The 25,964-nt window shown below is 51.3% G+C and overlaps 2 protein-coding genes across 3 annotated transcripts in view; both read left to right on the top strand.

Annotated features, from left to right (window-relative positions):
- Positions 1 to 25,964, top strand: part of LOC144132306 (galactosylceramide sulfotransferase-like) — a 443,966-nt gene that overhangs the window by 64,448 nt on the left and 353,554 nt on the right. The window lies entirely within an intron of this gene.
- On the top strand, positions 19,619 to 23,197 carry LOC144133522 (uncharacterized). Its single transcript, XM_077666676.1, has 2 exons — positions 19,619 to 20,347; positions 23,084 to 23,197. Exons 1-2 carry the CDS (start codon positions 19,658 to 19,660, stop codon positions 23,195 to 23,197), a joined length of 804 nt encoding a protein of 267 aa, XP_077522802.1. The 5' UTR covers positions 19,619 to 19,657.

Below are 25,964 nucleotides of genomic sequence, written 5' to 3'. Positions count from 1 at the left end.
GACGGCGGCTCGCTGCTGCAGCGTATGCGCTCGCACCCGCGCTCACGAATGGGCGCGGCGCTGCTCGAGTATGAGCAATTGACCCAAGGCCCACCCCCCTACGGCTCCTGCGCGCCCTGGCCTGCTGCCTCGGAGGTACAGCGAGAGATCGTCGGCATCGCGGGAAAGCGGAGCACACCTCTCTGCGCTGTGCAGCAGCTGGCCAGAGCCGTCATACACGAGGAGCTCCAGGACCATCTCCCCGTGTACACCGACGGCTCAGTGGCCTGCGACAGCTGCTCCCTTGCTGCGGCGGCCACCATCCCCGCCCTGCGACTGCACAGCCAGCAACACGCAGCCTTCCTGGGCTCCTCCACCACGGCGGAGTTGATGGGGATCCGGCTCGGGCTGGACCTGCTGCTCACCCTCGGCCCTCCGCCACCCAGGAGTGCTCTGCTGTGCGACTCCCGCGCCGCCCTCAGCCGCCTGCAATCTAACGGCCGCGGTACCCCACTAGTGCGGGAAATTCGCTCGCGCATCGAGTGCCTCGCGCAGAGAGGTTGTGCCGTGCGTGCACAGTGGGTGCCCGGTCACTGCGGCATCGCCGGCAACGAAGAAGCGGACGACCTCGCGACCGCTGCACACCAACTACCTGCCAGCGATCTGCCCCTTGCGCTGGAGGACGTGCGTGCGGCCATTCACGACCATCTCTGAAAGCAGCACCCCGACCCACGCATCGCGGGAGGTGAGCGCATCGACAGTGTCACCGGCTGTCGCGCACTTACACGGTCACAACGCGCAATGATCCTCCGCGCGCGCATTGGCTGCGTGTGGCCCGGGGAACGACGGGTGCGTCACGGAATCACGACGAGTGATGTGTGTGACGGATGCGGTGCAGTGGAAACACTAGAACATCTGCTCCTTCGCTGCTCCGCGTTCACCGATGCTCGTCGCGATATGCTCGCGGCCTATAGGGCGCAGGGCATACTACCAGACTCCATCAAGACGCTATTGTGGCCGCAGGGCAGTGCGCGCACTCGTGAGCTAACTTTGGTGAGCCTTTGTGCATTCCTCGAACACACGGGCTTGACGTCCCGTCTGTTCTCCGTCAGGTAGTTACACGCAGTGACCGAACGCTCCGCGAGTTCTACCTTGAACGATTAATAACTGGACGCCCCACTCCAGTTGTAACCTACACAGTGCTGTGCGCGTGTGTGATTTAATTCCTCTAAAATGAACTAATCACGCGCACAACGTGGACACATTTCTTATTGTGTAAATAGTTTGTACATATTATTCTCCCCCTGTCCTCTATTCCTGTCCCCTCACCTCTTTCATTTCATTTCTCCATTCTGCCTGCTGTCCTTTATTTCCGCTGCCCCAGCTCAGGTGCTTCAGTATCGATGGCAGATGCCGGGGCTAGCAAAAATCTTTTCCTTCCTTTTTACTATTATTTTTAATAAAACCACTACCACCATTATACAAAGCAACGGGTATAACGGTGATGCATTAACTAAGATGGAAAACTGCGCGCAACAAACTATGCGGCTCATACAGCGGATTGCCAACAGAAGACACGGCATGAAAGAGCAGAATCTCCTACGGCTGGTACAGGCGTTCGTAGTAAGCCGTATCTCGTATGCTGCCCCCTTCCTTGATCTTAAAGTTTCAGAAAAGGAAAAGATAAATGGAATTATCAGGCGATGCACGAAACAAGCTCTAGGATTGCCCATCCGTACATCCACTCACCGCCTCCTAGAGCTGGGAATGCATAATACCCTGGAAGAAATTACGGAAGCAGTGAGAACGTCCCAAATCGAACGCTTAGCCGGGACCACAACCAGGAGGGCCATTCTAGAAAAACTCAATCTTAGCCGAGATAACAGAACAACCGCCAAAGTTGACATGCTCGGAAAAATTCGAGACAATATAGTTGTACCCCCATTACCCAGGAATATGCATCCTATTCATCACTCAGTGCGCCGGCCCAAGCGGGCAGAGGCGCTAGAGAAACGCTTCCGCTCCTACAAAGACGAGGACGTGGTCTACGTGGATGCCGCTGAGTATGGTAAGAACACGATGACCGTCGCGGTCGTCAGTAATAAACAACTCCTCAAAATAAGTGCCTCCATACTCTCGGGTAACCCAGAGACTGCAGAGGAAGCTGCCATAGCACTGGCTTGTGTAGGCACAAAAGCGAGTTACATCATCAGTGACTCCAAAGTTGCCATACTAAATTTCAGCAGGGGCCGGGTCTCCCCTCTAACGAATACAATTCTAAGCCGTCATGTAATAGACCGGAAAATTACGCTAGTCTGGACACCAGCACATGCATCCCTGCCTAGTAATGAGACGGCCCACGAGTTCGCTCGAGGCTTTTCTTTCCGGGCGGACCCGAGCGAGGTGGTCTTTACAAACAGGGATCGCATGGTGACCTACAGAGAAATTACACAACACTATCGTTTGCAACGAGCTAGACTTCCTCCAGCGGATAGATCCTTGTCCAGATACCAAGCCATCAACTGGCGCCGGTTACAAACTTACACATTTCCAAACCCGGCCCTCTGGAGTCTTATGTACCCAGGCCAATTTTCAGAAAAATGCGCGAACTGCTAACTTAGGGCCACCTTGGACCACATACTATGGGAATGTCCTCCTGCTCCCCGGGAGGGACGAGGTATTAACACAAAAGATCAATGGGAGACCTTACTACTGAGCTCCGACCCGGCGACTCAGTTACAACTCGTCCGACTGGCCGAAGCCGCCGCCTAGAGTCAAGACCTTTCGGCCGTCGTCTAGGCGGGTAGCCCTCTGGCTACCCTCTTTCTGTTGGATATTAAAAGTTTTCCTATCATATCTACGCGGCACACACACTAGAACACAAAACTGACAAAAGTAACACAAAACACAAAGACTATAAATACACACGACCCGGGCACACTGATACTAGCGTCTACTACTAGTGTTCTACTATTAGCGGTTGGCGTTCGTGCTCACGGTTGGTTCAATGTGGCTGCAGCGTTGTATGGATCCTGTAGCTGGCGTCGAGGCTGCGTTTGGCGTGCTTGGGCTGGCGTTGCTGGCTGCGTCGTCCAAGCTCCAGGTCCAAGCGCCCGTGAAGGTGATGCCGGTGTTGGCGTTGGGGCACCACCCGGATGGGTGGCAACAGCGCTGGAGACACCCCTGGCCGTAGCAGGTGGTAGCGTCCTCTGTTGATTCCCCGGAATGGGCGCAGGCACGGCAGGTAGTCCACGATGCGGAGTCGTAGAACGCGAGCTCACCGGAGCTGTAGGCAGCGTCGCTCTCTTCCAGCCAAAGTGTCCCTGACCCGCCGGAGCCTCCACTTCTCTGCTGTTCCCCCCCCCCCCCCGGGCCTCGCTCTCACTCGCCCTTTTATAGCCTCGGTGTTAGTCCACGTATGCCTTGTCGTCGTCGTCTTCTCTTCTCCACCAATCATCTCTCTCCACTTCACCGAATGCCTCTCCACCAATCATCTCTCTCCACATCAACGAATGCTTTTTCTTCCTCTTCTTTACTCTTCTGTTAATTCGCGTCGTCTTCTTCACACCTTTTTCCTTTAAAATCTAATTTAGGCTCCTTAATATATGTGACACTCAGTGCTACCGGTGTTATCTAAGATTTACGAATTGTCAATCAATAATCGGCTGTCAAAATATCTAATCAAGTATATATTATCACCCTCGGAGTATGGTTTCTCAGAAAAATAAGGCGACTCAGGACGCTCTTCTTACTGTCAAGCAGCAAATAATCAGAAATTTTGAAGATCTGTCTTCACCTTAGGAAGATTTCTTGATCTGCGCATAGCTTTTGTTTCCGTTGACCACGAAATCTTAGCTATAAAATTAGATTGCTATGGAATTCGAGGCATCACATTGGACCTTATCGAGAGCTACTTATTGTTTCGGCGTCAGTTTGTTAAATTAGACTGTACTTCTTCAAAACAACTTGACATTAAACCAGGCGTCCCGCAGTGTTCGATATTAGGCCCGTTACTTTTACTTTGATACTTAAATGACATTAGGGAACTACAAGGAACTCCCACAGTAACCATGTTTGCAGACGACACTAGTTTATTCTTTACAGGTAGAACACTGCATGACATTGAACAATCTGCCAATTTGTATTTATATGAATTATCCACATGGTTGCAACAAAACAAACTTCAGTTGAATGCAGTAAAAACGATGTACATGATATTTAAGCAAATCAGTAAGCATAAAAAATGATTAGCTTACAATACAGAGGACAAAACTTGGAACAAATAAGTGTGCGAAAGTTTCCTGGGGTACGGTTTAGTGAAGAGTTGTCTTGGACCCTTCATGTCAATCATCTGCTCTCCGAACTCGCGAAGCCTGTTGGATGTATTAGAAAGATAGCCTCTCTTCTACCTCTTTGGCTCAACAATCACTATACTACTCCCTGTTCTATTCTAAACTTCTGTATGACATTCTGGTCTGGGAAACAACGAAAGAAAGGAACTATGATAGGCTAAAACTGCTGCAAAAACGTTTCTTCCAAAATTTTGTGAACCACACCGGCCCTATTAGATTGTTGTCGACGCAACCACTTTTTCCTGGAGTTGACGTTTATTTGCAAATAAAGTCTATTTATAGATACTGGCACAGCGAATATATAAAAAGGAACTCCACAGTATATACACACCTGTCTTGGCGCCAAATGATATCCGTAACCCCAAACGCAGAAATAAAAAAAGTGAGAGCAAATAATGGAAAACAAGATCTGGAATATTAGGCAATTGACAAGTTAAATAACTGTGCTTCTATTTTGGATTGCTGCCTACCTATAAAAACGTTCAAACGTGACATGCGGGCAGTTTTGTTTTCCGTTGAGATTGTTAAATAACAATGATAAATGTAAATTTTCTTTTCATTTGTTGACTTCTTTTTACGTGTTTTTGTGACAGGAGCAAATCTTGAATGTGATTTAAAAGAAAGTGTCCATAGTGCTTAAAAACAGCCATGTTGTATATGATGTATGCGTGTACTATTTGTAACTCAGCTTTTATTTCTTGTACCAGCTCTCTGCTGTACTGCTGTAGGCTGGTCCTTTTGTTACGGGGGCAGAGACGCCGTCAGGCAACCATGCCTTTAGCCTCTGCGACCCGCAGGATGATGTGATTTTGCTGCAAATAAAAACTGACTGACTGATTGAAAGTTCCGGCAGGTGTTCATAATACGATTTTAGTGCATTGCTATTTGTGAGCTCTGTGCTACTTCAAAGCCATGCGGGACATGGCGGCAGCCAAGAGAACTAGAATGGTCAGTCCGAAATTCCTGGTAATGGGGTTTGAGAGGCTCTGAAGGAAATAAGACACTAAACAGGGCGGATAGGTCAGTGCACGTTAAAGATCCCCAGGTGGTAGAACTTATTTCGGAGCCCTCCACTATAGAAACCTCATTCTTCCTTTCTTCTCTCAGTTCCTCCTTTATCCCTTCCCTTACGGCGTGGCTCAGGTGTGCGCCGATATGTGAGATAGATACTACCCCATTTCCTTTCCTAAACAGCCAATGCAATTCAACGGGCTATTCCTCCGCAAGTCTACGAACGTCTTCGCTGCCCGGAAAAGTGGCGGTGTCACTTAAGAAATCACAGATGAATATATCGACAGTTACACACAATGAAGCTGCCCTCGAAAAATGTGCACAGTTAGGCCATTTCTGTGACCATTTAGTAACTGAGCTCTGTTATCAATCAGAGGCGCCACTTCCGAAGAGCAGGAACGCGGTCGGGAAACGAAACTGGCTTACCGCTCGAGTCAGCCGTGACGGAAGCAAGATGCAAGTGCAGGCCGCCTCATCCGCCACTCCTCTAAGCAACAAAATGGCCGATAATCTCCGCTGCATCTCGTGCGGCAGCGTATCGTTACAGCGCACATGTACGCTACAGAGAGGCCCCGTGGGGGTGAAACTACTCGAAAGTATTGAGGGCAGGGCACAGATCAAACTGCTCATTGCGCTCGCGCACGAAGACATCGGCGACATCGCGAGCGTGTCGCCTTCGGTGCGTTGTGTGCTAACATGAAGTATGGAGGTATAGCTTACTGTGGGTTGCAATTGGAAAATAATTTCTATACTCTGCAATTAACGGCTGTGTTCCACCTACCAAATATTGATGTGCGCAGGAAATGCGGCAAAATCTTTACTAACGCACATCATCTAGTTGAACGTGTTTTACGCGGAAGCATGTGTACCGTTAATACCGATTTAGCCGCGTATCGCATTTGCAGGAAACAACTTCGCCGTACAAAACAAGGCGAAAGGCGCGAAAGTACTACTGCCATCCGTGTCGTCGCCTTTCCTGCTACCTGCATGATGACCTACGCAGGGGAAATTTTGTTCAGTGAACCAAATGAGAGATCATGGTGCATGCGGTGGTGTCTCTCAGAGATTTTCAACATATCTCCAAGCATATGCGCTTTTCTGGTGCGAAAACAACATGAAAGACCATGCGTTCATATCGCGATTCACGTTAACGACATGCGTGCATGAATGCTTGCGCGTGTCTGCAAGAGCGCGTACTGAAAAACGAAGGCTGTGCACACAGTACTGCACACAGTAGCCAATTCGACGACGGAACCGCTTCACTGGCCGCCTAGAAATTAAAGCCGGGTGTGAACGCCTTTCAGAGGTTCCGGTGCTGAACTGTCCATTTTTGTATTTATTAATGCGAAAATATTATATGGCTCAGTTGGGTCCGCAAAAATTGTCAGCAAAACCTGTCCGCAAACTGTGTCCCCACGTTGACGTCCTGTTGTCCAGACGAATCTGCAAAAGTTGAATGATAATGAGTAATAAATTAATGCTGATATTGCCGTGGTGAAGAATCATGTCGTCACACTTTTAATTTCTACAGGCAATTAAAAAATTAATTATTGAAATTCAGGAAAATAATTTATTATTAAACTTAAAAATAATCAGATGAAACACGATGAAGTCATTACTAATTAATGGTGGACGCGCGTCGCAAAACCGCGTCTGCCGAAGCGGCGGCTGCGTTTTTATGGAGGAGAAACGCTAAGACGCCCGTGTGCTGTGCGATGTCAGTGCACGTTAAAGATCCCCAGGTTTGTCGAAATTATTCCGGAGCCCTCCACTACGGCACCTCCTTCTTCCTTTCTTCTTTCACTCCCTCCTTTATCCCTTCCCTTACGGCGCGGCTCAGGTGTCCAACGATATATGAGACAGATACTGCGCCATTTTCTTTCCCCCAAAACCAATTATTATTATTATTATTAAGTGGAAAAAATGAAATTTGGTTTTTGGGGAAAGGAAATGGATTGTCATCTAATAGCGGAAGGTACTGTTGCAGAATCAGCCGCTTGCGCCGAAAGCCGCAACAGTTCCACTACCAGATTTGGTTTTCATTTGTGCGGCTAGCATTTTGCAGTCGCCAGACAATATGATCCATACTCTGTTGCCAGCCGTTTACGGCAGCCATCTCATTCCTTAACCTTTGACATTCCTCGGCCTGTTTCCTCGGACGAGGACAGCTTGAAATTGGATGTTGATATGGTTCATAAATTCATTCATCTTGGCATCTTATCTTTCCAAAATTTTCAGCCTTTTCTCGATGGCCAGATTAGGGTCGTCGTCTTGAATTTTGCGTTTCACCGGTGGCGGGAGGGATGCTTCTGTGACCATCATATCGTCTCCCTGCGGTTGTTAAAGTGCCGCTGGGGAGATCGTTTATAATTGGTTTTGGGGGAAAGGAAATGGCGCAGTATCTGTCTCATATATTGTTGGACACCTGAACCGCGCCGTAAGGGAAGGGATAAAGGAGGTAGTGAAAGAAGAAAGGAAAAAGAGGTGCCGTAGTGGAATAATTTCCGGAATAATTTCGACCACCTGGGGATCTTTAACGTGCACTGACATCGCACCCCGCCGCGGTGGCTCAGTGGTTAGGGCGCTCGACTACTGATCCGGAGTTCCCGGGTTCGAACCCGACCGCGGCGGCTGCGTTTTTATGGAGGAAAAACGCTAAAGCGCCCGTGTGCTGTGCGATGTCAGTGCACGTTAAAGATCCCCAGGTGGTCGAAATTATTCCGGAGCCCTCCACTACGGCACCTCTTTCTTCGTTTCTTCTTTCACTCCCTCCTTTATCCCTTCCCTTACGGCGCAGTTCAGGTGTCCGCCGATATATGAGACAGATACTGCGCCATTTCCTTTCCCCCCAAAACCAATTATTATTACTGACATCGCACAGCACACGGGCGCCTTAGCGTTTTTCCTCCATAAAAACGCAGCCGCCGCGGTCGGGTTCGAACCCGGGAACTCCGGATCAGTAGTCGAGCGCCCTAACCACTGAGCCACCGCGGCGGGGCGGAGATCGTTTGTCTGATGGTTTGGTGGGGAGAGGGGGTTGCCTGCCTCTGTGGTTTCTTTAAGTTTTGGATATCGAACCGTTGCGATTCGACTATCCCCGTTAATTCTTAGACAATTTGCTTCAATTTCTCAATTCCCTCGTCCCGTTCATCTCTGCGATTATTTCCTGGGAGACCTTCCCCGCAAAAAACTCACACCCTTATGACCATTGCCCCTACCTCGTCTCCATGGGTTGGCAGGATCCCTTGAGCTCGAGTGCCCCCTGGACTGGCTCCTGGCACGGGAATCGGAGCGTCCTCTGGGCGGCGGCGATGGTCTGCCTTGATTCATTTAACGTTTTGGGAAAGCGACCTCGCGGAATTTGAAGCCTTCTCTCCCTTTGGATTTGCGTTGTCGACTCTAATGTCCCCCACCAGTCGTTGCTGCTTGCTCCATCTTCTCCCATTGGCGCTTCTTGACTTCGTAGAGAGTGCGCAAAAGCTCACGACACTTGGAGTGCATGCTATTTGGCGCACAGCTGGCATTTTCGCTCGCATTTGTGTTCGCGTGACGGGTTGTCGAGGCCGCAGCCACAGCACTTGATGCTCTTCGGATCCGGGCACACGTCATCGCGATGCCCGAGTCGGTCACAAGCGACGCAAACTTCATATTTTTTTTCGCCACAGCTGGCACTTGTGTGGCGCCCCGTTGAGATAACTCCATCTTGGCGCTTCTTTCTCCTTGAAGAAAATGAAGATGGACTTGGAATCTTTGCCCAGCCTGCGGACACCTCGAATCTCGGGGATTTCGTTCAGAGAAGGAGGATATAATAACTGCAAATGTGAAGCAGCACTCCATTCTCGTCATTCATCACTACGAGCGCAGAGAGGAACCTGAAGTATGCGAGTTTGAAACACCTCAAGTTCGACGGTGAAAAAGTGGAGACTTCCACCTATGTGGCCACGCCCGAGAACTGCGGCAAGGGAGTCATCCGCGGGGTTCCGCTCGAATACTCGATCGAAGAAATTTTTTACGGCCCAGACCCTAACCACTGAGCCATCGCGGCGGGTCCACCGAAGTGACGATGCTGGTTTCAGTAACAGATACCGCAGGTGCAGATGAAATCCTAGCGATATCATTACTGGTTCACCTCAGTGTGGTGGCAGCATTTCCGAATACATCCCTCAATATTTTGAGCAACCATTCGTCATATAGCATTCAGGGTGTGTCATGGCATTTTCCTTTTTATGTAGTTTTTTAGTAAAGTTGGTGGTTAGCTTGCGACAGGGATTCGCACAAATGACATATTCACCTTTAGCTGCATGATATCTGAGACTTGAGGCCGCCGCGTTGGCTCAGAGATTATGGCGCTCGACTGCTGACCCGAAAGGCGCGGGTTTGATCCCGGCCGCGGCGGTGGAATTTCGACGGAGGCGAAATTAGAGGCCCGCGTACTGTCAGTGCACGGTACAGATCCCCAGGTGGTCGAGAATATTCCGGAGCCCTCCACTTCTGCACCTCATCCTTCGTTTCTTATTTCACTCACTCCTTTATTCCTTCCCTTACGGCGCGGTTTAGGTGTCCAGCAATATATGAGACAGATACTGCGCCAGTTCCTTTCCACAACAGCTAATAATTATTATTATGTACTGTGCGACGTCAGTGCACGTTAAAGAACACCAGGTGGTCCAAATTTCCGGAGCCCTTCACAACGGCGTCCCTCATAGCCTGAGTTGCGTTGGGACGTTAAACCCTTATAAACCAAACCAAACCGATTTCTGAAACTTGCGACAGGGGTTCGGACCCATGACATATGCATTTTTAGTTGCATGGTTTAAGGTGCGGTTGAGGTGTACACCCAGATGTCGAGATCTGAGAGCTACTTCTTCCTATGCTTTCCTCAAAAATGGCAAGTGACTTGACTAACCCTGGAATTCTGCGAAAAGTAAGCACGCTTGCTAAGCGTCTGAGGGTCGTCCATGGCAGCTCCGCTACACGCTCGCGACAGCCGTTCGATATATACCCACACGACCACGTGCCTATGACGTGGTATCACATGGTCTTAGGACACCCCCGTTGGATGTCATAACCTGACTTCATATCACCCCCTCGGATGTTATTAAGGTCAAAGGTCCACCCAAAGGTCGCCCAATGTCAAAGGTCCACTACAGGTCATAGGTCAAGGTCAGGAGTCAAGGGTTCGATACCATAACTGTACCACATATGGTCATACATCGCTAAGGTGGTTGGGCTCAAGATCGTTCGAGGTCATTTTCTGGCCTACGCTGTTTTGCCTAGCGTAATGAATATTTTCGCTTCAAAACCTTTCCTTTCCTCAAAACACATGCTTTCGAATTCCTCACGTAGACAGACCTAATTGCCCTTGCTGTTTACGTCGCTCCGATGGAGGCGAAGCGCAGAAGGCACCCGTGTGCTGTGCTATTTCAGTGTGCGTTAAGATCACCAGGTGGTAGAAATTATTCCGGAGGGGCGACCACTACGGCACCTTTCTTCTTTCACTGTCTCCGTTATCCCTTCTTTACTGTGCGGTTCCGGTGTCCACCGAGATATGTGTGGAACCCGACCGCGGCGGCTGCGTTTTTATGGAGGAAAAACGCTAAGGCACCCGTGTGCTGTGTGATGTCAGTGCACGTTAAAGGATCCCCAGGTGGTCGAAATTATTCCGGAGCCCTCCACTACGGCGCCTTTTCTTCCTTTCTTTCACTCCCTCCTTTATCCCTTTCCTTACGGCATGGTTCAGGTGTCCAAAGATATATGAGACAGATACTGCGCCATATCCTTCCCCAAAAACCAATTATTACTATTATTATTATTACCGAGATATGTGAGACAGTTACTGCGTCATTTCCTTTCCTCAAAACCAATTTTAATTTTCATTTGTGTCATGTGTTAATATTGCGAAAGAATTATATGGCTTAGTTATGTCCGAAAAACTTGTCGGCAAACTTCTCTCCGCAAAATGTGTCCACACGATGACGTCACTCTGAACGAATTTTTAAGTTTAAGGATAATGAGTAATAAATTAATGGGGTTATATACCGTCATGAAGAACAATGGCGTCGCACCATTAATTTGTAAAAGGGGTTAAGAAATAGATTAGTCTAATTAAGAAAATTGAGTTAATTAGTAAAATTGTAAACAGCCGCGTGCGCCGAAGCGACGACCCTGGTTTGAGCAACAGATATCACAGGTGCAGATAAAAAACTAGCGATGCCATCACTGGTTGACCTTAATGTAGTGGAAGTATTCCCGAATACATTTACCAATATTTCTAGCAATTGTGCGTCGTACAGCAATCTGGGTGGTGTAACTGCATTTCTTTTTGCATATATAACTTACACATTTTAGTCAAGTTGAAGGCAAACTTGCGAGAAGGGTTCGGACCAATGATATATGCACCTTTAAATGCGTGCTTTGTGAGACTTGCGACAGGGGTTCGGGCCGATCACATATGCCCCTTCAGTTGCATGGTTCAAGGCACGGTTGGTGTGTCCACCGCGATGTCGAGATCTGAGAGCGACTGCGCCGTCCATTCTTTTCCTCAAAACCATTTCTTTCATCGAAAAACATGCTATCGCATTCCTCTACGTACGCAGACTGAAGTGCTCTAAGAATGTTTTCTTAAAATAACCCTAAAGACCCTCGAACGAAGGTATTACATAAGGTGAGGCGCATACATAAATTAAATCACATAAATATACTTATTGAAAATTGGTTTTGGGAAAGGAAAGTGCGCGGTATCTGTCTCGCATATCGGTAGACACCTTAACCGCACCGTATGGGAACGGATAAAGGAGGGTCTAAGAGAAGAAAGGAAGAAAGAGGTAGCTTAGTGGAGGGCTCGGAAGAGAGAGAGAGAGAAAAAAACTTTATTGTTGGAGAGCAAGTCGGGGCACGCCCCTGGGTCTCCGCACGACCCCACTGCACTCAAGTGTTTATGTCCCTAAGGTCCATAACACTGGCAGCAAGGCCGGTGGCGATTGTCTGCACGGCCGGGTCCTCCGAGCGCAGCAGGGTCTCCCAGTCCTCCCAGGTCTTGAGGTCCTCTAGGCCGCGCGGGAGAGGGTCCGCCGGGCAGAGGGAGAGGATGTGGAGGGAAGAGGCGAATGGTTCTGGGCACAAGGTGCAGGCAGGAGTGGGGAAGGAGGGGTGATAGTGGGCTAGGGTCAGGGGTGAGGGGAGTGTGTGTGTAGTTTGCGCCAGAGTGTTGCGTGTTTGCTATCTAGGGAGGGGTGGGGCGGGGGGTAGAGCTGGCGCGAGGCTCTGTAGGCCTGCGTCATCTCGCTGAACGAGTGCATTCACACCCTCGCGAATCCCCGATGCGAGGCCACCTGAACCCGGTTTAAAGAACCTCGGGCTAAAAGGTTGGCGGCCTCGTTTCCGGGATTCCCGGAGTGCGCAGGCACCCATATAAGCTCTACATGGGGGGGGGGGGGGGGTGCATCGGGCGAGCCCAGTATGCCAAAAGCAGGGACGTAGACTCGGCCTCGCGCAAAATTTAGAATTGCAGTTTTAGAGTCTGTTAAAATGTACTGGGCTTCCGTGCGGGTGATGGCAATTGCGATGGCGGCTTCCTCTGCAGCCTCTGGGGTGGTGTCAGGGGGGAGAAATAGTGTGAGGAGGGCGGATGAAGAGCAGTCCACCACGGCTGCGGTTGCTCCGTCACCCGTGCAGGCGGCGTCCACCCATACGGCGTCCGGCTCGGAGCCGTACACTCGGTGGAGTGCCTTCGCACGGGCTCTGCGGCGCTGCTCATGGTGGGAAGGGTGCATATTTTTTGGGAGTGGCTTGATGACCAGCTCTCGGTGAAGGGATCGAGGAATGGGGAGGAGGGTTGGGTCGTTGGCCGGTATTCTGATTCCGAGGGAGTCCAGGATATACCGGCCTGTGGAGGTTTGTGTAAGCCTTATGTATTGGGCCTGTCGAAGGGTCTCCACGAGTTCCCCGATCGTGTTGTGGAGGCCCAGGCCTAGTAATCTGTCTGTGGGGGTGTTGAGGGGAAGATGAAGTGCGACTTTGAATGCCTTGCGGATCAAGGCATCCAAAGTATTTGTGTCGCGTGTGGATAGTTCTAGGTATGGGGTAGTGTAGAGCACACGGCTGAGGAAGTACTTTCAACCAACTGGGGATCTTTAACGTGCACTGACATCACACAGTTAAAGATCCCCTGGTGGTCGAAATTATTCAGAGCCCTCCACTAGGGCACCTCTTTCTTCCTTTATTCTGTTAGTCCCTCCTTTATCCGTTCCCATACGGTGCGGTTGAGGTGTCTGCCGATATGTGAGACAGATACTGCGCAATTTCCTTTCCCCAAAGACAAATTTTGAATTTTCAATAAGTGTATTTATGTGGTGTAATTTATCTACGCCCCCCACCAAGTAATACTCTCGTTCGAGAGCCTTTTAGGCTTATTGACATAAAAAGAATGCAATAATGCGGTTATAGACAACAGATAACGTATGCATCAAGGTATTATATATGCTGCCATACAAAAAAAGTACACGTATTGTCACAGTATATAGTAATGGTTTAAATTCTCTTGTGTAAACTTGTCTTTTATTCACAGTGCCTCAAGCCTGCATTATGTGCTCTTTGAAGGGACTTGTTGAAGGTGTTTCATAAAAAGGTTTCTAGGCTGCATTGATGGTACTTCTGCTTTGTCAATGAACTTGAGCAAGTAAAATTTGGTGGATTGGAAAGGGGAGGGCGCTTTGTCAGGCTTTTCAGTGCCTTTTTAGTAGTCTCCCAAACGTTTCCGCAACACGCACTTCCAATTCCGAGCAGGAAATGAAGGCCGTCGCGGTAGTGCGCCATAATAAAAATTGGCTGTGGTTTAGCTCTGATTAACTCTAGTCGAAATGCGAAAGCTTCTTTTCCTCGGCACGTCGAATACGCTGCGTATCATTCCGACGCTCTCGAGAATTCAAACCTGACTCTTTCGCAGTTGAAGAGTCACTCCGGGACGTGGCACGACTTCTAGCTTCGTCTTCGTTACGATGCTTCTCGAGCCGCGCGGCGCGTTGTTCTGCCGTCTCTTGAGCGCGTTGTCTCTTCCTCGCTTCATTCAGTCGTTGTTTCGTCTCTTTCGCACTGTCCGGAACGACTACAATACACTGAGTGATGTTGTTGAGAGGAAGAAGGAAAAGGAAAGAGCACGGGCCTGCCTACTGCATCAAGCCGAGCCACCCTCGCTTTCGGGTGCAGCAAGTAGGAGGGGGTAAAGATAGGAGAACAAAGAGTTAAAGAAAAGACGTGCCGCGATCCCAGAGACAGTGCAATACCGGGCAGACCCGTGCCAGAGTGCTTCAAGCCAAGCACTCCGCCATTATCCAAAAATTGGTTTAATGTCATAAGTCCAAGGTCCCGCTGCAGATATTAAATCAGGTATCAGATATGATGGTACAATGCATTGAGGCGAAGCGCATATATATATATATATATATATATATATATATATATATATATATATATATATATATATATATATATATATATATATATATATATATATATATTGTTACGGTGTGGGATGCCACGGGGTGGCCACGGGCCCGCCCAGAGAAATATAGAAGTAGTACGGAGGAGAGCCGGCGAAGCACGACCGGCGGCGGCGAAGCTTTCTCGTTCTATCTCCCTCGTGCTAGAGCCGCGCGCTCGCCGCTCGCGCTCGCTCTCCGCCTCTTCTTTTATTCCCGTATCACCTTTCCACCGGGGGGGGGGGGGGGCGGAGAAGTCAGGCCGTGCTTTGATGCAGGGTTTCCTGGGGCGATGCAATGTGGGCTCGCAGATAGGAAACGGTCACACTCTTCGTTGAATTCGAAGTGTGTGAGCTGGGCGAAGGTGTCTGCAGTCGCCGAAGAAGGTCCCACACCGGTTAGGCTAACTTCAGGGAGTTTTATGCATATTGAGCGGCGATCCGTTTATGGGACTGCATTGCGTGGGGAAGGCATGGAGCCAGCAGGCGACGACGGCACTGATGAGGACCCGGTAGCTAAGTCGGAGTCACCGCAGGCGCCGTAGACATATCTCTTCATGTTTGAAATATGCTCTGGGAAAATGTGGTGCACACCGCATGGTCGATGCTCTGGCAGGTCTTCGAGGCGGTATGTCACGGGGCCGAGTCGGGCAACGACACGGTAAGGGCCGCGGTAGCGGGGCAAGAGCTTTGCGGCACGGCCAGTCGCACGGATGGTGCGGCGAACGAGGACCAAGTCACCGGACCGGAAGGGGGGATGTGGTGGTGCTGCCGCGTTGGCCGCTTGCACACGCGCGTGAGCCGTGAGGAGGTTGCGCTGGGCGTCGAGGCGGGCGGAATGAAGTCGTTGAGCAGATTCAGTTGGTGACGCAGTAGGATGGGGAAGGCCCAACTGCGCGTCGAGAGGGATGGAGGGCGTTCTGCCATAGACGACTGAGAACGGCGTCACATGCGTTGTTTCTTGCGCTGCAGTGTTGACTGCAAAAGCTGCAGCAGAAACAAAACGATCCCAGTTTGTGTGGGACGGAGCGACGTAGGATGCGAGTATATCCGTGAGGGTACGGTTAACACGCTCCACGAGGCCATTGCACTGCGGATGATTGACGGATGTAGTGGAATGCGCAATGCCGAAGGAGCGGAGGGCTCGCTCGAATTCATGGGACATAAAGCAGCTCCCACGGTCCGTGATGAGGCGCCGGGGAACACCGTGCCGAAGAACGAGAGGCTGTTCCACAAACGCGACGGCATGAGCGGACGACGTGTCTGGAACGGGCAGTGTTTCGACCCACTTGGAGAAGTAGTCGATCGCAACCAGAACATACCGGTTGCCGGCACGCGTCTTCGGAAACGGGCCCGAATGATCCAGTCCAACCAGCTCGAAAGGTGAACTTGGTGGCGAAAAAGCCTGCGGGGGTGGCTTGGTTACACCTGTGGACGGTTTTCTGTACTGGCATGTCTGGCAGGACGCCACGTGTTCCTTGACATCTCTGGACATATTAGGCCACCAAAACCGCTCCGACACTCGTGCGTAGGTCTTGCCGCGACCAAGGTGACCAGCCGTGGGAGCGTCGTGTAAGCCGCGCAAGATTTGCGACCGCAGTGTTGCCGGCACAACTGGCAACCAGACGGGTGGTCGACCACGGAGCCGCTTCACATGACACAAGAGGTCGTCCTTCATTCGATAGACCCGGCGTAGTTGGCGGAGGCCTGCGCCGGCGGCGGTGCCAAGGGAGTGGATTATGGCAGCAATGGCGGGATCTTGCGTTCGTGCAGTCCTCAGGTCCGTCAAAGCCGTCACGGAACAAGGGTGGCGAGAAAGGAAATCGGCATCTTGATGGGCAGAGCCGCGCCGATGCACTATTGTGAAATTGTACTCTTGAAGTTGCAGGGACCAGCGTGCAATCTTGGCATTCAAATGTTTGGCGTACTGCAGCCAAGTGAGAGCGCTATTGTCCGTGACTATGGTGAAGTGACGGCCGTACAGGTAGGGACGGAACTTCTCGACGGCCCAGACAACGGCGAGGCACTCGAGTTCTGAAGAGTGGCGGCGGCGCTCAACGTCGGAAAGCTGGCGGCTGGCATAAGCTAGGACTTTGTGGTCACCAGACTCGTCTTCTTGCAGGAGGACAGCGCCGAGCCCATCTTGGCTGGCATCCGTGTGGAGGACGATGGGGGCCGATTCGTCGTAATGGGCCAATGTAGGAGGCTCGAGGAGGGCGTGCTTGACGTCAAGAAACGCGAGCTGTTGGGCCTGCGTCCAACTCCACGGTGCATTCTTCTTCAGCAGGGCGGTCAATGGAGCGCTGCGCTTGGCAAAGTCCGGAATGAAACGACGGAAATACGAAGCAAATCCAAGGAAACTTTTGAGCTCCTTGGCGGTGGTGGGAGCTTCGTAAGCTGTAAGCGCTTTTAGCTTTTCAGGGTCGGGATGGATGCCATGCCGGCTCACAACGTGACCCAAGTACGTCACCTCCGCGAAACCGAAGAAACACTTTTTTTTTGGTTTTAAGCGAAGCCCAGCAGAGGTAAGGGCTTCGAGGACGAGTTTGAGGCGTCTCTGGTGTTCTTCAAATGTAGCCGCGTAGACAATTACGTCATCCAGGTAGACCAACGCCATAGTCCACTTCAAATGGCCTAAGACTCGGTCCATGAGACGCTGTAAGGTGGCTGGAGCGTTCGAGAGACCGAAGGGCATACGGTTGAACTGGTAAAGGCCGTCGGGAGTCACGAAAGCCGTCTTTTCCGCATCATCGGGGTGAACAGGCACCTGCCAGTAGCCCGAGAGCAGATCTAGCGTGGAAAAATAACGGGCCCCCTTCAGGCGGTCAAGCGCATCGTCGAGGCGAGGCGCGGGTACACGTCGCAATTAGTAATAGCATTTAGCTTCCGATAGTCAACGCAGAAGCGGAGTGTTCCATCCTTCTTGCGCACAAGGACGACAGGGGAGGACCAAGGGCTACAAGAAGGGGCAATGATTCCCTGGTCAAGCATGTCGCACACGTGCTGCTGGATGACTCTCCGTTCGGCTGGCGCTACACGGCGAGGTTGGTGATGAACGGGCCCGCGGTTTTCGGTGTTGATCCGGTGTTGAGCTCAGGAAGTGCACCCGAGTTCACCGGCGCTGAGAGCAAGGCAACTGCGATGCTCGAGCAGCAAGGTCTTCAGAGAGGCGAGCTCCGCGCAGGTCAGGCTGGGTCCAAAGTTAAATTCTCCCCATGATAGGATCGCCGGCGCTGGAGGGTGGCGAGGCGGGGCTTCAGGTTGCAGAGACGCCACTGGTGACCCGGGGTCCAAAACTGAGGCTGTACCTAATTGCGTGCCGGGAGTCAGCGCGAGAGGTACGCTGCTGATGTTGAGTATAAATACGTGGGCCTCTCCTTTGAGCACAGGCAGAAAGCTTCGAGGGGAGGTCATCTGACGGGCTGGAGCTGAACACCGGATGGGTTCGAACAGCACGTCTGCTGTGACCGGACTGTCAAGCTTGGCATACACCCACGTTGCCGCACCCGGTGGCAGGGTCACGGCGGACGCCACAGTCACGGTAGTGACGTAGAACGGCTTGACTCGACACGGCCACTTCGTCGCGAGGTCACGCAGAGATGCTGAGGCACGCTTAGTCGCCGACACCAGGGACTGCCACAGGGCGACACCGAGGCTGGAAACCCGGCTAAGCCAGCCCGGCCCACAGAGAGTTCGGCTCGCCCATGGTTTGGTTCTAGTAAAATTAAGGACGACTCCGGCTTGCTGGCACCACCCGCACCCGAGGACCACTGGCCAAATAGGGCTGTCTGCGACAACAAACTCGGTGGAGATGGTATTTCCGAGTGCTGTCAGGTTGACGACGACACGTCCGACTTGCTCCACAGGGGTGCCGTTAAAAGCTAAGAGCCGGGTTTTGGCGGCTGGCAGAAGCAGGTGGGGCGCGTTAGCAACAAACGATTTGTGCAGTACATTGACAGCCGCTCCAGTGTCAACCAAGGCCTTTACGTGCCGGTCAAGCAGGGCGACGTCGACGAGCACGTAAGGAGCATCAGTGGTAATCGGAGCCGACGAAAGGAGGGGACGCGGAGAACGAAGGAGTGTGGGGACGGACTTTATTCGGCGGAACGGTGCCCCCGGAGTTCCTCCAAATCGTTTCCCGACGTTGGAGGGCCGGCAGAGTCCCTCGCGTAGTGTCCCCGCAGGCCGCAGCGGAAGCAGGTCATGCGGACGTCGTTACGCAGGCGTCGGATAGAGGCCGCAGTTGGGGCTGCGGACCGAGGAGCCTGCACCCGGACGCTGCGCTAGGCAGACGGTGGCGACCCCCGCGTGGCCAGCAAAGTCAATTCCGCCTCGATGGCGAGCGCCATGGCGGCGCGGACGGAATCAGGACGGCCAGAGCGGACCAAGCGCTGCACCTCGGGGAGTCGGATGGCGTCGACAAACGCCTCGGTGCCGACCAGGGCCACGGCGTTCTGAGGCGCTCCCGGCAGCGACTGCAGAGCCAGGCGCTCAATGGCGGCGGCGAGGTCCTGGTACGTCTCCCCGGGCTCTTGTCGGCGGGCTCGCAGGCGGTGGTACTGCACACGGGGTTGACCTGAGGCACCATTGTGGTCGGCGAGGAGGCCCGCCAGAACAGTGTAAGAGCCCAGCTGGTCGGGCGGCACGTTCTGCAGCAGCTCGGTGGCGCGGCCCCTCAGTTTTGCCACGAGCATCCATGCCTTCATTTGCTCGTCCCAGCCTGTCGCCGCCGCAATACCGTCCAGCTGGATGCGGTAAGCATCCCACGAGACGGTGCCGTCAAATGCGGGGGACTCTCGAGAAATCGGCGACCGCGGTAGACAGGCATTAGTACTCCAGGATGGCTCCCCCGAAGAAGGGTGCTGTAGAGACCGAGTCTACAGTTAGCCGCACCACCCGCAGCTCTCGGACCATGTCACCGCGTAGCCGCTCGAAGACACCAACCAAGCGTGCCACGAGCCGCAGCCGAAGCCGCAGCGCTGGCCGATCCGCCACTACCACCACCACGGCCTCCTCATCCTCGCGAACCTCGCGTTCGCCAGGCAGGAAGGCCGTGTCACCTAGGGCGCCCAGCCCAACAAAAAAGACGCCCGGCAAGAGTCCGACGAAGAGAAGTCCGGCAGCCAAGAGCCCGGGGCGTACTCCTGCGAAAAGCCCTTGCCGTACTCCCGCCTCAAAGAGCCCAGGTCGTGCCCCTGCAAAGGTGACACGCCTCAAGAGCCCCGGGAGCCCAAAGTCACCGGCAGCCAGGAGTCCTGGTCGCCCACGGTCTCCAGCAGCCAAGAGTCCTGGGCGTCCACGATCTCCAGCAGCTAAGAGTCCCGGGCGACCAAAGTCGCCGGCAGCCAAGAGTCCTGCCAGGAGAACGCCTGCCGCAGCCAAGACGACGAGGGCCACTTCGAAGTCGCCGGCACGCACGCCGACACAGCGGAGAAAGAGTGTTAGCCTCACAAGGGAGAAAGATACGTCATCACAAAGAGCTGCCCCATCCCGCATCCCCACATCCCACTTCTGCCACCAAAATGTTACGGTGTGGGATGCCACGGGGTGGCCACGGGCCCGCCCAGAGAAATATAGCAGTAGTACGGAGGAGAGCCGGCGAAGCACGACCGGCGGCGGCCAAGCTTTCTCGTTCTATCTCCCTCGTGCTAGAGCCTCTTCTTTTATTCCCGTATCAATATATATACCCGCAGCGAAGTGACATCTGAGCTCCCTCTACCGCAGCGGAGCTCATCTGGTGGAGCGAGCGTCTACGGCAGCGGCGTCGACGGTGCCGCCATCTCTTGGAGCGCAGCTGCGGTGTTGCTAGGCAACGGCGGCTTAAGGTCGGTCACGGCATACGACATACGGCATACGGCGCGACGAGCCGAAATGGCTCGCTGGCTGACGTAGCAAAGCTTTCGCTTTAGAATAATGGACGGACAAGTACTAGGTAGCCTCGACATTCTGGCTGCGGAAGCAGTGGCGATTGTTCTAGCTGCAACACACATTACCTCGGAATACATTCATACAGATTCACAGACAGCGTATCGCAATTACCTCAGGGGTAGGATCGCACCGCTAGCAGCTAAAATCCTGCAAGCCAGCTACATCCGTGGCTACAAATCCACACACAAACACTTTATATTGGTACCTGGTTACCAGGGCGTCCCAGGCAACGAGAGCGCACATGCCTCATTAGAGCATTTTTTCCCCGGGCACATAGTACGGATGTCGTGCAACCTCCTACCGCAGTACTAAATTACACCGACATACTTAAGAAGTTAAGATTATCATGTCGGGTCTACCGTCCGCCGGGTAAGACACTAGAGAAAGTGGAAGAACTACACCTCCGAAAGCTACAGACCGACACTTACAACAACTCTCGAAGACTACACGCAAAAGATACGGAGTCATTGGACTCACGATGCAAATTTTGCGGTGAGAAGGCGGTCCTGTACCCTATGGCAAGTTCCTGCCAACGAAATCAGGCGGTCGCTATTAATAACCAGCCAACGCAGGAGGGGTGGTAGACATCTCTGACCAGCTCGGACGAAAAGAGTAAAAAGGAACCCATCGAAGGAGCCCGGACAGAATCCTACGCCAATGGGGTTCCGGACTGAGAGCTTCAACCGCCGCTACAACCTCCTAAACAATTTCATCAAAATCTTTTCCCCACCACCACCCAACCCACCTAACCTTCTGCCGCCACTACAGCAGGGGCGGCAGAAGGTTAGGTGTGCGGATGAGATTAAGAAGTTTGCAGGAAAAGGGTGGATGCAATTGGCAAAGGACATGGTTAATTGGAGAGACATGGGAGAGGCATTTTCCCTGCAGTGGGTGTAGTAGGGCTGGTGATGATGATGATGATGACCTAAGCACTTGTACTTGTCTGAATAAACTGCCCATGTTATTTTAACATGCTGCGTATAACGGCTATACACAGCCTGAGTGCGCACAATGCGAACCGATATACGCAGCGCTCGTTTTTGCATCTAGCCTTTCTCTATGTCGTCTGTTTTTTGCATTTTAATTATGACAGTTCCATTGTTAGGTACATACACTACATTGCTTTCCTCGTATGTTAACAGTAATCGCCAATTTACGGCGAAATTGCGCTCCTCGAGGATGAGGAGAGAAGGAGGAGAAAACTTTATTGCACTCTGTGGTTTTGGGGCATCTTAAAAGATATTCTCTCCTTAGCTCTGCCCCGCCGCGGTGGCTCAGTGGTTAGGGCGCTCGACTACTGATCCGGAGTTCCCGGGTTCGAACCCGACCGCGGCGGCTGCGTTTTTATGGAGAAAAAACGCTAAGGCGCCCGTGTGCTGTGCGATGTCAGTGCACGTTAAAGATCCCCAGGTGGTCGAAATTATTCCGGAGCCCTCCACTACGGCACCTATTATTCCTTTCTTCTTTCACTCCCTCCTTTATCTCTTCCCTTACGGCGCGGTTCAGGTGTCCAACGATATATGAGACAGATACTGCGCCATTTCTTTTCTCCAAAAACCAATTATTATTATTATTATCCTTAGCTCTATCCCCACGAGGTTTCTCTGTCGAGCTCGTCCACTTTTAATTAATGGTTGGTTACCCTGAGTCCGGGGCTCCGCTGGCCACTGCCGCCCGTTGAGCTTGCTGTACCAGACATTGCTGGTCTTCACAGTGGCCGCTGGACAGCAGAGTGTCCCATTGCTCCGCACACGGGTTTTATATTTTAGGGACCACGTCTGTCTTTGGACAGGCCCATGAGATGTGGGGTAGTCTGAGTTTTTCGTCGCACCAGGGACATTTGTCCGCGTATATCGTAGGGTACATTTTGTTTTGCATGTGTGGGTTTGGGTAAGAACCTGTGTGTAACTGTCTCCAAGTGACAGCTTCCTCTCTGTTGAGAGACTTGTGCGGCGGGTGAAATCAGATTCTTCGGCCACTGTATAGTTTTGTAGAATGGCCGAGTATTTCTTGAGAGCTGGCACGAGTTCCGCCGTCTCGTCGCCTGCTCAGAAAGTAGTGTATCCTCGAGCTGTCGGCCTTTTCGTTCCCTGCCGTCCCCGTGTGCCCCGGTACTCACACAATTTTTGCGTGTGGTGCGGTCATTTTCTTCTTGTTTTTTTTAATCTGTCGCTCGCTGCGAATAGTATACGGAGCGCGTGACGACATATCCTGCCATTCATGTAATTTCAGCAGGCTGTTTGAGAGTCCGTGAGTATTGTTAGCGACCGCGCAGTTCTAATAACCCTCCGCCTCAGGTAAACCAAAGGCTACTTTCTCGGCCTCTGTTACCGTGCAGCCTCGCATAGACGCGCCAATCATTTCGCTTAGAGACGAATCGACCACCGTGGGCACTGCAATTTTGGTGTCTCCTCCTCCCGAGGACGCGTCTGCATACACCGTCGTGTCGTGAGGAGCGTATATTTTCAGGATAGATTTGGCCCTCGCTTCTATTCTCCCTGGGTGGAGTTTTGGGGTCCATATTCCTTGGTATTGGCGCTACCTTGAGGGATTTGCGAAGCTCGCCGGGGGATCATTTCCGTCCTCGTCATTCCTACCATCTGCTCGCGGTATCCGATTCTCTGCCAGAGCGCACTTCCAGCCGTTGTCTGCAGCAGCCTGAGCTTCTCGAGAAAGCTTATAAATACGTCACCAGCGCAGACGTATGAATTGACGCGTGGTACGCCACGTGTACTTCGCTTTAGTGAAATGTAATGGATTATAAAATTATTTTTATTTATTTATTTATTTATTTATTTATTTATTTATTCTTTACAACCTCAAAGGCCCCACTGAAGGGGTATTAGATGAGGGAGTGGAATTCAGGGCACATAGTTGATTCAATGGATTTTTTGAATGATGATAGGTCGGAGTGAAGTACGACGGTGTTGGGCAAGTCATTCCAGTCCTTTGCAGTGCGGACAAAAAAATGATGACAGGTGAGCACTAGTCCGGGCAGGGGAGGGTAAACGGCCTTCTGGTGGTTCGTGCGGCTAGAGGTGCGGTGGGCAGGGCTGATAACAGACTTGGTCATGGGGTGATAGTAAAATTTATGAAAAAGACATTGTCTTGCAATAGTACGGCGTTCTGCCAATTTTGTAAGATGAGCATTACGTTTTAGTTCAGTGACACTTACATGATAGGAATAGGCCGAGTGGACGAATCTTGCTGCGCGGTATTGTGTTGCTTCCAGTAAGTTGAAAGGTTACTTTGATAGGGGCCCCAAACCGCGCATGCGTATTCAAGTTTGGGACGAATGAATGTTAAATAAGCTAACAACTTTACTGATGGAGGAGCTAGGCGAAGGGTTCGGCGAAAATAACCGAGAACACGATTAGCATCGTTAATAATCTGCGTTACGTGATGTGACCAATTGAGATCGCGGGTTAAATGAACACCCAAGTATTTATACTCTGTTACAGCAGTGAATTCGGAATTGGAGATTGAGTAGCTTGAAGAAGGTTGGGAGCGACGTCGATGAAAGGATAGGAGAGATGTTTTCTTCGCATTTAAAGACATTAGCTATTTGATACACCAGGTTAATATACAGTCAATGTTGGATTGTAGGAGTTGGATGTCACTACTGTTGGTTATTGGGCGGTAAATAACGCAGTTGTCTGCAAACATGCGCACGTTAGAATACAAGTTAGCTGGCAAGTCATTAATATAAATAAGGATGAGAAGGGGCCCCAGGACGGTGCCTTGTGGCACCCCAGACAGAACAGAAGCATAAGATGTACGCGTATTAGTTAAAACAAACTGCTGTTGGTTAGTAAGGAAGTTCCGAATCCATTCCAAAATAAAGCAATTAAGATTAAGGCGTGAAAGTTTTAGAAAGAGCCGCTTATGAGGAACTTTGCCGAAGGCCTTTTCAAAATCAAGGAACAGAGCGTCAACTGGAGTGTTAAGGTCGAGGTTGGAGCTTAAGTCGCTAACAAACAATGCTAGTTGAGTGTCGCACGATAAACCTTTTAGAAAACCATGTTGAGCAGGCTGAAAAAAATTAACTTCTTCTTATAAAAATAACGTTTTCTTTTCAATTGACGTCAACCTATCCTTCAAGACGGACTTTGCAGTACACTGTAGTGTGCTTGTGATTTGTATTAACCGTCAAAGCCGCCTTTCTTCGACGGTCGCCATTCTGCTTCACAGTATCCGCTGCTGCGGTTCAGTGGCTTTGGCGTTCGCCTGCTGATGAAAATGAAAATTGGTTTTGGGGAAAGGAAATCGCACAGTAATTGTCTCACATATGTCGGCGGGCACCCGAACCGCGCCGTAAGGGAAGGGATAAAGCAGGGAGTGAAAGGAGAAACTAAGAAAGAGGTGCCGTAGTGGAGGGCTCCCGAATATTTTCGACAATGGGGATCTTTAACGTGCACTGACATCGCACAGGACACGGGCGCCTGCTGGTCCCAATCTCGGCCGCGGCGGCCGCATTTCCTCAGAGGCGAAATGCAAAAATACGCTTTGCATTCAGATGTCAGTGCTTGTTCAAGAGCTTCACCCTGATGTCAATTATCTCCTAGGCCTTCACTGCTGGCCATGTCAATTCTGGGTGTTATGCCTCGCGTACAAATACCAGTTTTTTTCTTTCTGCGACCCGCAGTTGACTACTAAGCGAACTTGCAAAACACCTACGTCAATTGCATAGCTAGGCTTCTGTAGGTCTGGAAAATTTGGTCGGTAAGACAACGCGGGTTCTCATCGGTTCTTGCAGGGCACAAAGATAAGGAGGCACGGCGCTCACTTAAAACTCAACTTTATTCAGCGTGTGCTAACAAATAATAAGAGCAAAAGGGTACGTTATTCATGTTCAAGCCAAATATCAGAGAACATCTGGCAACAGCTGAATCAGATTAAAAGCATAGAAGCTTCTTACCTTTACCTTGAGGGAAAGCTGGCGGTGCTGCACTTCAGCCACCATAGACGCTCAAAGCGTCATGGTCCAGTGAGCTACATGGCACAGGACACTCCTATTTTTCCAGAAACACAGAGTGTTGTTACAGAGATGTTCTATTGCGTCCATGGCGCTCGTGCGCAGACGACTTCGGCGCGAGCGTAGTGCGCAAAAGCCATAGTAGGGAAAACACAAAAGCACACGACGCCAATAAAAAGTTTCTGTTTTCTGAATTGCCATTAAAAAACCTCTTGAAGTGTTCGAACAACCTTTTCTTTCAATT

This window comes from Amblyomma americanum, chromosome 5 (assembly GCF_052857255.1).
Source record: "Amblyomma americanum isolate KBUSLIRL-KWMA chromosome 5, ASM5285725v1, whole genome shotgun sequence".
Classification (NCBI taxonomy): domain Eukaryota; kingdom Metazoa; phylum Arthropoda; class Arachnida; order Ixodida; family Ixodidae; genus Amblyomma; species Amblyomma americanum.
Note: the sequence above shows the minus strand (reverse complement) of the source record. Positions and strands in the feature narration are given on the sequence as shown.